The 13,583-nt window shown below is 37.9% G+C and overlaps 1 protein-coding gene across 5 annotated transcripts in view; it reads right to left on the bottom strand.

Annotated features, from left to right (window-relative positions):
* Window positions 1-1,074: 1,074 nt before the first annotated feature.
* The window catches only part of cadm2a (cell adhesion molecule 2a), a 592,466-nt gene continuing 579,957 nt past the window's right edge, over window positions 1,075-13,583 (bottom strand). For all 5 annotated transcript variants that reach the window (XM_007252477.3, XM_007252480.3, XM_007252478.3 and 2 more), the window contains 2 exons: window positions 10,174-10,293; window positions 1,075-8,940 (listed from right to left, as the gene is read on the bottom strand). In XM_007252477.3, coding sequence (XP_007252539.2) covers window positions 8,822-8,940; window positions 10,174-10,293 — 239 coding nt within the window. In that variant the 3' untranslated portion in view covers window positions 1,075-8,821. The remainder of the gene's footprint in view (window positions 8,941-10,173; window positions 10,294-13,583) is intronic.

Raw genomic sequence — 13,583 nt, 5'->3', positions numbered from 1 at the left:
GTTGTATATGTATGCTGCACATGAAACTGTTCCTCAACCTCCATTGTCTGCAATAGCATAGAAAAGAAAATGTTCAGAAAAACGAGTCGATCAGAGAGACGGTAGGTGTCTCTGTTAACTTGTGAGTTAACACCTCGGCTCAGGACCGCCCACAGACAGAGCTGAACCCGGGCTTCAGCTGAGCCAAGACTGTTGGCTAAGGATCTTACAGATGTGTTTACATCAGCTAGTTAACATTAGCTAACTAGTAACTAGCAACTATAGAATCAAGTAACTGTAGATTTAAATTGGATCTACATCTTACCGAGATTGATTCTACATTTTACCGAGACCTTAAATATACAATAGGGAAGCAACTCGACAGAACACTGTCAAAGCGGGCGTTGTTCGCATTGTTTTATGATATAAAGTGGACTCTGGGGCTTTGACTTGATGTAACTGCTTAAGTACAGAATCACCAAGTCTGAGGTAAGAGTTTAGTAGCGTTAGTTTAGGTAAAAGAAATGTTATCAATGCTACGAGGAGAGCCTCTGCTCGATGCTGAGAGTCTGACGTTAAGCATTACGTTTAAGGGTTAACGTTACCTAGCCTCAGTGCTATATCTTTACAACTAAGGCTGTATCTCTGAAAACATTTTGTCCTTTAGAGTTTTAGAGCTGTAAAGAGCTGTACAATTGACTGTGGGGGGGAAGTCAGGTAGCGTTCTCTGCTGCAGTGCTGTTAGCCAGTCAGACTATATGTTTGCATGTATTAATATTCATGAGCAACAGCCAAATCCTGTCTTTCTTCAGAGACCAGTAATTCAGTGAACTAAAGCAGGGCTATATAGAAACACCAAAGCACTTTTTTTTTTCACAAAAAAATGGCTCACATGGCATTCATTCATACTAGAGACCAAACACAACATTAAAATGAATTTTAAAACAATGGAATGGGACCTTTACTAGTTTACTAAACTATTCTTTGTGTGTTTCTTCTTAGTCTCAATGATAATCAGTGTTAATTTGCAATTGACTGGTACAGTAATCAAGCAGTAGCGTGAGCAAGTATGAAATAAGACACCAGAAGCCAGCGTTAAATAAACATTGAGATTTTTATTAACATTATAATTGCCTATTTTTGAAAAGCAACAGATACAGAGCTTCGGCAGTCGGCAATGAGCAGGTGGGAGGTACTTTGCAAAATCTCTCCAATTAAATTATGAAACAACTCACTGAGTCATTCCTGAGACGCCAAAAGAAAAAAAAAGAGAGGATGGCAAAAAAAAAAAGAAACGGGAGTCACATGCCCTGTGTAATATGGCGGCCAGTTTCCGACACAAACATTTACTATTCCATTTTGTACACGGATTGCATTTATATAGTGACACAGATACTTTTTATTGTGTGTGATGTTTCTTTTCTTTATTTTTTTTTAAACAAACAGCAGTTCTTGTACGACCTCCTGCCATCAAAACAACGGAGACGGATCGAGCCGGACGGATAAAACTGAGATTTTTTAGTTTTTCACTGAGAATAACTTAGGGTCTTGTTTTTTTTTTTTTTCCAGCATGTGTATATATGTTTAGATATGTATGAAGAACAGTATAAACCCCCAAAAAAAAGCATATTTATTCTTTTTCTGAAGAGAAATAAACAGAAATAAAAAAAAAACAAAGCTAGAAATGGAAATTACTGTATTAGCAGGTCAGTGTAATTTTTTAATTATTGAGCTTTTCATATCAGCCTTTTACAAACAGAATTTCAAGAAAAATGCAATTAAATCTGCTCTTGATATTCAGATTTCTCCATTTGTGTATATAAATTTGATGATATAAATCAACTTGCAAAAAATTGAAAAATCAGAAAATAAAAGACTCATATTTTCATTTTTTTTACAATTATGAGGTGCAGAGATGAAAAAACTAAAATTGGAAAAATTGATGAAAACTTATTTTTTTGTACACTGCACTACATAATAATAATAATAATAATAATAATAATAATAATAATAATAATAATAATAATAATAATAATGAGTTTTTACATCCAATTTTCTATTTTTGCATTTAGCCTCAAACGGTCAGAAAATTAATTTAATAAATGTTACACTGACCTAGCCACAGTAGCTAAATAGCATTTCCATATCATTCTAATCACATCATTTAAATACTGTATCATCTACAGAGGCATCTTGGGAAATGTGTCTTCTTTTCTGTGTTTTTCCCTGTTTAAAGTACGGGAACACTACAGCGAATGTGGAGGGCGTGGCAGAGTGAAATATCTGAGCGTTCAGTAAAAAAAAACAACAACCAAGATTTTACCTCATATGCTAAAAGCTAACTGTGCATCTGTCCAACAGGCCCAACAACAGATTACGCTCGAACCCTGGGATATTTCACTGATTTTTGATCGCCGTGCTCCATCCACATTATCTGCAAGGACCTCGACTGTCCTCAAAGACCTCGAAAAGAAAAACCGTGTCTGTACAATGGTCTGTAGGCCTACACAGAAAACACAGCTAAAATTGTAGCCCTGATAACGTGGTAAACGACGCGAGACAAAAGTGTTCGGTTTGTGACCGATCCATCCGTGTTTAAACCCAAACTAATGTCAGAAAACGACAAAAACGACAGGCCTGAAAATCCGCAGCTGACAGGAGATATCACAAGTCGCTCTTGTTTCTGCAGCCCTGCCTGCACTCGAGAGCACAATGTCATCATGCTCAGTAACGAAGAAGAATTAAAAAAACAAAACAAACCCAGCACCCAAAGAAAGAAATAAATAAAAGGGTATTAAAACACAGGCTGAAAAAAATGAACATTAAAAAATAAAATTGTATATACGGCATTCAGTGTATAAAAGAGATCCAGCACAAAGTGAGAGAGTGAGAAACGGAGAAAGAGCGAGATAAAAAGAGAGAAAGACAAAGAGAGAGAGAGAGAGAGAGAGAGAGACTATTGTACATTGGCATGTCGAGAAAAGTGGAGAGAAAGAGAACGCCAAGGAGCCAAGTCCAGAGAAGGTGCTGCATCAAAACAACATTAACCTCCCACGGCAAACACAAAGGCAACCATGGTGATTAAGAGAAGCTGATTTATGTCTTTACGTCTTTGTTACGAAAATGTACGTTGTTACGAAGTGTCCTTGTCGTAGTCAGAGTGGGAAAAAAAACGGGCATTGTACTACTACACTGGTGTGTTTTCAGTATCACCACTGGTTGTCCTGGTCTAACTGAGAAGAAAGTGGACCATAAAGAGAAAAAGAGCTTTCTTCAGGTTCACAGTCTTGAAAAGCTAAGGATCCAAAAGAGTTCTCTGGAGAAGAACCAGCACTGGTTCCTTAAAGAACCCTCTGCCACTTCTGTGAAAAAAAAAAAAACATTGGATTCTGATAAAACTGCTAAAATGTTCTGTCTGGTCAACTCTATTTCATTTGTTTATATACAGCTCTGGAAAAAAATAAAAGACCACTTAAGATTATCAGTTTCTTTGATTTTACCAAATTGAAAACCTCTGGAATATAATCAAGATAAAGATGGATGAACACAAGCCCTCAAATTAAACTGAACTGCTTGATTTTTTGCACCAGGAGTGGAATAAAGTTATCATCCAAAAGCAGTGTGTAAGACTGGTGGAGGAGAACATGCCAAGATGCATGAAAACTGTGATTAAAAACCAGGGTTATTCCACCAAATATTGATTTCTGAACTCTTAAAACTTTATGAATATGAACTTGTTTTCTTTGCATAATTTGAGGTCTTCATTTTTTTGCAATCTTTTTATAAAAAAATTGTGAGAAATGTTGTTTGTATTTTTTAGAAAATCAGAGAAACTGATTCAGAAACTGAAGTGGTCTCTTATTTTTTTCCAGAGCTGTACTGTACATCCATTCCTTCATTTCAGGCATGAAACACGTTCCGAAAAAAAAAACAAAAAAACTTTTCTGTACATTTGCAAAACAAATTTAGAGCACAAAAAGTTGTATCAGGTATTATTTAGTCCAATTGTTCCAACAAACATCTGTGCACTTGTGTGTCTTGATGAAAAGTATATTCACTCCCCAGACTCTGCCTGGCTTTTGGACTTAAAACAGCTGATAACAGTCTGGATGGTCCTTTGTGTCTTTGGTCTTTTGGCACACAACATCTAAAAAGAGAGCTATAGGAATATTCATTCATCTGATCACAGTACACAGTACTTGAATACACGCCTGTGAGCCCAGATAAGTTGGCGTCACTTTAGAACATGGTTAACATACTGTAAGGCTTCCCTTTTTTTATTGGCCCTTGTCCATGCCGTTGGTTCTATCAGCTATTTATTGGCTGAGAAAATGTTTAATGCTCTATAGAGGGAAAATATGCTTTTACAATACAGGAATTGATGTAGAACATGTCTAGACGAATAAAATTAAGTTGACCAGACTCATACAGCTCTGGGAAAAAAAATAGACCACTTAAAAATGATGAGTTTCTTTGATTTCACCAAATTGAAAACCTCTGGAATATAATCAAGAGGAAGATGGATGATCACAAGCCATCAAACCAAGCTGAACTGCTTGAATTTTTGCACCAGGAGTGCAGGCATAAAGTTATCCAAAAGCAGTGTGTAAGACTGGTGGAGGAGAACATGATGCCAAGATGCATGATAAAAGCTGGGTATTCCACCAAATATTGTCTGATTTTCTGAACATAAAACTTTATGAATATGAACTTGTTTTGGGTTCTTTGCATTATTTGATCTGATCTAAAAGCTCTGCATCTTTTTCTCATTTTCTGCAAATAAATGCTCTAAATGCCCATATTTTTATTTAAAATTTGGGTGAAATGTTGTTTGTAGTTTATAGAATAAAACAACAATGTTCATTTTACTGAAACATATACCTATAAATAGCAAAACCAGAGAAACTGATTCAGAAACTGAAGTGGTCTCTTAAATTTGTCTGTATATTTGAGCTGTATATTCGTCATTTCTGTTGTTACTGCCATTGCTTTGTTTTGTGTTTTATCATTGGAAAGGAATCCAACGGTGGTTTTTCCATGAAATCATTCCAGAGAACCCTTTTCCCCACCAAGAGTGATTCAATACAGCATCTTAACAAGGTGTAAATTACAAGGTGTAGTATGTAGTGTTTTGTGTTTGGATTGTGCACTGGTATTGTCATGATCTCAAGTAGATAAGTAGATAAGTAAATGCCCAACTCTCCTCACGTAGACCCCACGGCTCCCGGCCCCGGCACCCTTCAGTGCTGTCCTGTGATCGGTATATTACATATGGTGGAGTCATGAACGAAGAAAAACTGCCTGCCCACCTGCCTGTATTGTGTTGGACTAATGGTGGAACGCTGGGAATTGAGTAAAAGACATTTCTCCTGCTTTTCTACTCTGCAAATTTAAAGCTTTATCTTCTATCGTTTCCCCAGCATTAATGATTCCGTTTCTACACAAGAGACTGATACGTGGACTGACAGTGAGCTAGCTATCGATTTCTCAGAGAATACCACTGTTAGCTTGAATTCGCTACTTCATTCTTTATTATTATTCACTGGGACCAATAACAGATTAAGGGCTTGTATTAAACGCTAAAATCCCTTCCCTTTTCCCTCCCTCATCCCTCCCTCCCTCCCTTTTAAACACTACCTCAATTTGCAGCATCTACAGTATTATTAGAACTCATAACTGGAATATTCCTCCACCTATTTTCCACCTGATTCATAGCTGACTGTTTATTTATTTATTTTTTTTAATTGAGTGAAATGAAAAAAAAAAGAAAAGAAAGTCATTTACAATAAAACCGCAAATAAAATCATGACATCAAAAGTGTTTTTTTTTCTCCTTTTTACCAAAATGTATTACTTGTACAGTATATACATACTTTTAAATCCAAACAAACGAAAGATATGGAGTGCTTGGTTAAGAAGATAAGAAGAATCCTCAATGACCAAAAACATAAAAAAAAAAAAAAAGAGAATCATTCGTCTTTTAACCAATGTCTAAATAGGCTAATATACAAACTCGATGATGATGATGATGATAAGCGGGATTCCCAAAGTCTAACAACAATTGTCACTAGTTACTACATTTAGCAGATGTATTATACAGCCTTATTAACAAGGGAGCCTATTCATTACAGAAATAGAAAAGAAGAACCAAAAAAAAAAAAGAAGAAGAAGAAGAAGAAGAAAGAAAAAAAGAACCGAAAGAAAGAGACACAAACAAAACAAAAAAAAAATCACTTCCACCATTCATCAGTGTTGAATGAGATGCGCTGACCATAAGATATGTTTTATATTGTATATTGTATTATCTCAGGCATGAACGCTGATATTGGGTTCCTGCTCTAGTTACCAGTTTTAGATTAGTTTTAGTTAACTTTTAGTATTAGTTCTTGAGCTTGTGCTTCTGCGTTAAATCAAATTGAATCGTAAAACCAGCACTAAATGGCAGGGAAGGCCGGGTTCACACTATATACGATTTAAGGGCAAATTTTCCTGTCTTTTTTCCAATTTTGAATGGAAATGGTTGACAAAAGCAAATTGATGTTTTTTTTTTCTCAGTTTCTATGTGTGAATTGCTGAAAGATGCCTTGAAATCCAATAACAAATGTCCAGCAGGTTTGATATCTGGACTAGCCAACAGAATTAAACGGATGACATCAGATCTAGTGTGTTTTCTATTGTGTGTCTTTGTTCCTCCTTGTGAAAGATCTTGTCATTTGTAATGACTAAAACATTCACAATTTAAAAAATATATATATATATATTTATATTTTATTTCTAATTTTTTCCCATTTTCTCCCCAATTTACACGGCCAATTACCCAACCCGCCCATTAGAATCCCCCTATCACTAGTGATGCCCCAACACACCAGGAGGGTGAAGACTAACACATGCTTCCTCCGATACATGTGAAGTCAGCCACCGCTTCTTTTCGAGCTTCTGCTGATGCAGCATTGCCGAGCATCATCACAGCGCGCTTAGAGGAAAGCGCAGCGGCTCGGTTTTGATACATCAGCTCACAGACGCGCTGTGCTGCAGACATCACCCAAGGAGTGATGTGGGGAGAAAGCGCCATCTACCCACCCGGCGGGAACAGAGCCAATTTTGCTCCCTCGGAGCGCCGGCAGCTTGATGGCAAAGCTGCATGAGCGGGGGTTCGAACCTGCAACCTCCCGCTCATTGTGGCAGCGCTTTAGACCACTGGACCACTCGGCGCAAAAAAAAAAATATATATATATAGTGAAGGTACAACTGTTACAATCTGAAATCTAGTGTCATGTAGTGTGAACCCGGCTTTTTTATCATTTGAAACAATTCTGGAATGAATGGATCAAAAGATATTTAATGAAAAGTGTTAATGTTTTAACGTCTTTTGGAACACTTTTGGAACACTTAGTATATAAAAAGGCTTTTTTTATTAAGTATTAAGAATTTCCGACTGATACACGACTGTTAAATATCGTTAACCCTCAACTGTACATTCAGATTCCTCGACAGGGCACGTGTGTACAGTATGTAAACTGCAGAAGGGGCTTCCGTCATGACATATGTTTGTACGTACGTACATATCTTTTCCTCCGCAGACGGACAACAAAGCACAGATTCATGTCGGTGATGTCCTGTAGGGGGACAGTAACAGTGCGGGAATATACAGACTAGACGGGGACATAGCATGTCACACACTGAGGACAGAAAAAAGGTAGTAATACAGTATCATCATCAGCATTATACAAAACGACGTGCCTTCAGCCCCCCGGCCCACTGTCTTCTGCTATCGTGCTCGCTATCGCGCTCGCTATGTTTTTTGGTGTTGAAAATCACACGAACTAAAACACAAGGGAGGAATCAGTAGCTCTACAACTGTTGTCCTATCTCTAAAGGCTTCTCACCCATATCTACATTTCAAGTACATGATCAGACACTGATTTGCGACGAGTGACGAGAGATGAGCGCGAGCTTATCACCCTCACGTCGTCGTATCGTGTAGCAATATTCACTTAAGACTATGGAATGTTTTCTAATAACTCTTCAGCATTTTTTCCGCAGAGGGGCACAGGCCACCTCTTTCACTGTTTCAAGTTCAGCACTTTATTTTAGGTACACCTTAAAACGCATTAAAAATAAAATCAAATAAAATCATATAATAATATCAACCGACAGATGTGACAAAAATGACACTGCCTTTAATGTCGTAAAGCTGAAGATCAACCAAAACACGAAAGTGAAGAATAAAAAAATGAAAAAAAAAAAAAGGCATTTGAGTGAAACTGGAACTGGATGGATGTCTGTATATTTAGGCACTGTGAAGTGATGTCATGTGAAGTGATGTCATGTGATGTGATGTGATGATGTAAGCGATGCGAAGGGGGCGGTGGACTTTCTTCATTGTTGAACTGGGTGGTTTTGGGTCACGTTTTACGCACTTTTACACTTTTTCACTTTTCACTGTTTCGTGTGAGTACATTTTACAGTCACACCGTGGACGCAATAATAGAAAAAAAATAATAATAATAATAAAAAAGCAAAAAAAAAAAAAAAGAAAAAACAAAAAAAGAAAAAGAAAGGCGAACATCTTCAGCAGCTATGCTTTAAGTGATTCGTAAAAAGTGGCAGGTGAGCTGATCTCAGAAGAAAAAAAACCGGAAACACTAAACAGAGGAATGCAAAGGAAAGCGTGAGGAACAGAGTAAATCAGAGTAAAGGATGTAAAGGAGGAGAAGAAGTCTCCACTGCTGCCAGAATACGGTTCCGACGTGGAGACAGAGACAAAGAGAGAGTGAGAGAGACAGACAGAGAGAGAGACAGACAGACAGAGGAGGAGGAGAAGAAGGAGTGAAGAGAGCAGTCTAAATGAAGTATTCCTTCTTTTCTTCTGCGTGCGCGTGGTTCCCGTCGGCGTTGATGATCGCCGTGTCTGCGTCCGGGGCGTCGTCTGCTCCTTTGGCTTCGTTTGTCAAGTACGTGCCTGTGAAAGGTGAAGACAAAAAGAGGTGAAGTCAGTCCTCTGCTGCTGATGTAAGTGAAGGACTAGCTTGCTAGCTGGTTCAGAACTTGGGAGGAGACTGAAGAAGAAGGATTTTGAGAACTTTGGGCTGGATTTGTTAATAAGTGGATTCAGGAAGAAGAGATGAAAGAGCTAAAGGGAGGAGACGGGGGGTGGAGGGTGGAAGGTTGCAGGAGACTTGTCATGAACATGTGAGAAAGGTAGATGAAAAGCTGGGTTCCTCCACCAAAAAGGTCACCATCACATAAGGCTTAAAGCTACTATTTAAGTAGACATTAACTACGAACATTGTCGTATAATTTTGCTGGTAGCTGGTTTCAAATGGTCTAGATGGTTGAAAAGCTGGTCATCCAAGGGAACGTGCAACATGTGAACCAGTTCTTGACCATGCTGTAATCTTGCTGGTCAACCAGTTTGGCCATACTCATCAACAAGCAAAGATAAGCTGACTAGGAGCCACCTTAAAGTGGTATTGTACACTGTCTGGCCAAAAAAAAAAAGAAAGTCTCCACTTGGATTTAAGTAAGTAAATGATGTGGGGATGATGGTTGTTGCTGCAGTTGGTCTGCAGGTCTGGGTTCAGCAACAGTATGTGCTGAAAGAATGAGGTCAGCTGACTACCTGAATATACTGAATATAGACCAGGTTATTCCATCAATAGATTTTTTCTTCCCTGATGGCACGGCCATATTCCAAAATGACAATGTCAGGATTCATGGGGCTGGAAGTGTGAAAGAGTGCAGAGTTCAGGGAGCATGAGATCATCATTTTCACACATGGATTGAGAGAGAGTTCACCACAGAGTCCAGATCTTAACCTCATTGAGAATCTTTGGGATGTGCTGGATGGAGAAGAGCTGCTTTGTGCAGTGGTCAGACTCTACCATCATCAATGCTGCTGCAAGATCTTGGTGAAAAATGAATGCAGCAACACTGGATTGAAATAAATCTTGTGACATTGCAGGAGTTTATTGAAACAATGCCACAGTGAATACTAAAGCTAAAGGTGATAAAATTAAATATTAGAGTGTGAACATTTTATCTTGGTGGCTACTTTTTTTTTGGCCAGGCAATGTATGAAAAATAGTGTACAGCATTTTTTTATAGACTATCATTTTCGCCAGCCTTTTAATTTGAAATAGTCATTTAAACACTTTTGAGTTTAAATTGGAAAATAAAGCACAAATGGAGTTACCTTTATGCCTTGCCAGGTATCGGCCCAGTACGATGATTAGGCAGAGGGTAACGAAGACAACAACTGCCACTACGCCACCAATCAGAGCATGGTCTGGACTATGATTGTGAGCATTGGGATCTGTGGAGGGAGAGAGAGAGGCACAGACAGAGAGAGAGAGAGAGAGAGAGAGAGAGAGAGAGAGAGAGAGGGAAGAGAGAGAGAGAGAGAGAGAGAGAGATGAAGAAAAAAAAAAAAAGCTTGTTATTTTGCAAGTCCCTGCAGAGTACAATATCTCCCAAAAAACACTAGATGTCCAAATAGCTAGAATAGCTAGAGAATATTCAAAGTGGGCATTTTAGGGAAGAGGAATTGAAACACAAACAGCCTAAAAAAAAGTGAATTTATTTAGAAACCCCTGAGGAGCACAGTTCTGAGCATAGCGATAAAGAGTCTGGAAATAAAAGCATGAATATTTAAGTACGGAAATACAAAGGGGAAATATAGTTTTTATTCATTCAGGCTCATTCTTACAACTGCACTGAAGTAGTCTTGGGAGAGTGTATACAGAGAGTGTGTGTCTGTGTGTGTGTTTGCCACCCTGGGCTGGATTAGGAGCTCAGGATTGTAAGGGCTGTGTGAATGTGTGTGTGTTTAGTCTTTAGAATATGAAGTTTTGGTGTTTTTCGCATAATAAGGCGCACTATCGATAAACGTCTATTTTCTGCTCTATTTTCATGCATAAGGTGCACTGGTTTGTAAGGTGCATTATGCAACACTAGTAAGGAACAGGGGTGTTATAATTTAAGTAAATCTAAGCTAATTAAACAAACTGTAATTAAAAGAAATATATATTTCAAATTTAAACGAGTGCTGGATGTTAATCTACACAGACTTCTCTCCTGAAAACAGTTTATTTGGGTGAGTAAAGCGCGTCTGTTTATATACAGTAAGCTTAGATGTCCAGATTTCCTCTAAGGCTGGGTGCAGCAGCATTAGTATAAGCGTAGTTAGCGGCTATTGCTAATGCTGCTCCAGCAGTGCTAGCCAGGGTTAGCAGCAGGCTACAGTCCGATATACTCATCTCTGAACGTCAAAAGAGCTAGCGCTTAGCACTTCACAAAATTAAGTAACGCTAAGCTAACTAAACAAAAATATAATTCTTAAAAAATATATTTTAATTTAAAAGAGTGCTGGATGTAATCTACACATATTTCTCTTTTGAAAATGGTTTATTTGGGTGAGTAAAGCGCGTCTGTTTATATACAGTAAGCTTAGATTTCCAGATTTCCACTAAGGCTGGGTGCAGCAGCAGTAGAATTAGCGGCTAACTGCTTGCATGGTTAGAAGCATGATGCTAATGCTGCTCCAGCAGTGCTAGCCAGGGATAGCAGCAGGCTACAGTCCAAAATTCTCACATCTGAACTGCAAAAGAGCTAGCGGTTAGTACGGTTAGCGACTAATGCTAATACTCCTCAAGCCTTGGTGCTGTAGAAACTTCACTGAAACTCCTCTATAATGCTGTACTTTAGAGTAGTGGCTTTACTGCTCCTTTTTGTTTTGGTAGAATTAAAGGATTTTAAGTGCGCAGAAACACAATTGACAGGGTGAGGAACATTTTCATAGCCCACCAATTTTGAGGTCATTGCTCCTGACTAATAGAGCATGTACACAAACGCACACACACACACATTTTTTCTAATCACCCAGGAATCGCAGCCCAGAACACCTGGACCGTGGAGGCTTATGTAGCAAAACCAGCCCTGCTGTTCATCTAAAACACACATATTATGACTAAACACCCAAAATACTTTCTAAATGAACAGGAAAAGCAGCTCTATCCTCGGCCAGAATGAAGAACGGCCGGCGCTTCTTTACCGCTAGTGCTTTGCCAGCACATCCAATAAAACAGGTGTAGAAGAATCAGCTCAGTGGACCTGAACAGTAGTGAGGGTGAGAAATGAAGGCTGGAAATAAGAGGGTTGATTATCACAGTAGGGGGGTTATTAAAACACATGCAATTCTGAAATTCCACTGATGTAGCTGTGCTAGATTAGTCCTGCTGTCTCACTTTCTGCTGCCTCCTGTCCTGCACTGTCATAACAAAAGCTTCAATTTTAAAAACAATGTCTATTCAATATCTAAAAAAAAAAAAACTATAATGTAACATAAGGGGCTCATATTCTTTACATTCTGTTAAAAACAGCCTACATTTCAGTTTCTGAGACACTTTTCTAACCATACCTTTTTATTCCTTACAATTAATTTGATCTTTTTAGGGGCTCTAGAAATGATAGATAGAGATAGATAGATACTTTATTGATCCCCGAGGGGAAATTCTAGACATCCAGCAGCAGGTATAATACACAAAGTTACAAATTACATACACAAAAGTTACAAAATAAAATATATAAAATATAAAGATAAAAAAAAAACATATAAATACAATCAAATAAAAAAATAGAATGTACAATGTAAAAGTACAGTCTTTAGTGTGTGTGTGTAATATAGAATGGAGGTAGTGCAGCTGAACAATAGACAGTGAACACCAGTTGATGTGCGTAAAGTGAGGATAACTGATGTCAGCATACAGAAAGTGCAAATACACAGTTTATATATATATATATATATATATATATATATATATATATATATATATATATATATATATATATATGCACATCAGATTTAAAAAAGCTAAGTAAGTAAGCAGTGTTAAAAACTGTAATTCCAACTAAAAATGCAGCATTTTGGGCTTTTTAATTGAAATTATGGACATAAGCAGGATAGAAGTGTTGAAGCCCAATCCAGTAGGCTCATTTCTACAGTGATAAAAAGAGAGAAGTAAAAAAGACGGGGAAAATCGAGAAGAGAGAAGAGAGAATGGTTGATAGACCAAGCCCAAAGTTCCAAACTAATGTTTATAAATGAAGCATTTTGACAGTACTACATTAAACTAAAGCCGTCTTGAGACCACAGACAGCCACAGTTGATCACGTGTGGCATTTTACAGAAATATGACTCGACACAGTCTCAACCTCCACACAATCAAAGCAAATATTTGCCATATTTGTGGTGATTTTGAGCGAGTGGAAATGGTCGCAAATCGAAAAATTACGTTTGGGTAACGCTTTTGTAAAACAAACCCCATGTACACGAGTTTCACAGTCCACAATTCATTCTGACCATTAGAATACGAACAAAAAAAATGGCCCTATTTTAGTCATTTATAGCACAGTGGTTCATTGTGGATTACGCAGCTTGATTAAGGGTGTGTTGGTGTGTCTTTGGTATCATGAGGGCTTCTCAAAATGCATAAAAGGCATGTTCTAACTCTCTTAATTAATTAATCATGGGTGTGTTTTGGGTGGAACGAGAAATAAACCAATAAGTGTACCAGTTGCCAGTTGTTGCTTTAAGAGACAGGTGAG

Source organism: Astyanax mexicanus, chromosome 20, assembly GCF_023375975.1.
Source record: "Astyanax mexicanus isolate ESR-SI-001 chromosome 20, AstMex3_surface, whole genome shotgun sequence".
In the NCBI taxonomy this organism is placed as follows: domain Eukaryota; kingdom Metazoa; phylum Chordata; class Actinopteri; order Characiformes; family Acestrorhamphidae; genus Astyanax; species Astyanax mexicanus.
Note: the sequence above shows the minus strand (reverse complement) of the source record. Positions and strands in the feature narration are given on the sequence as shown.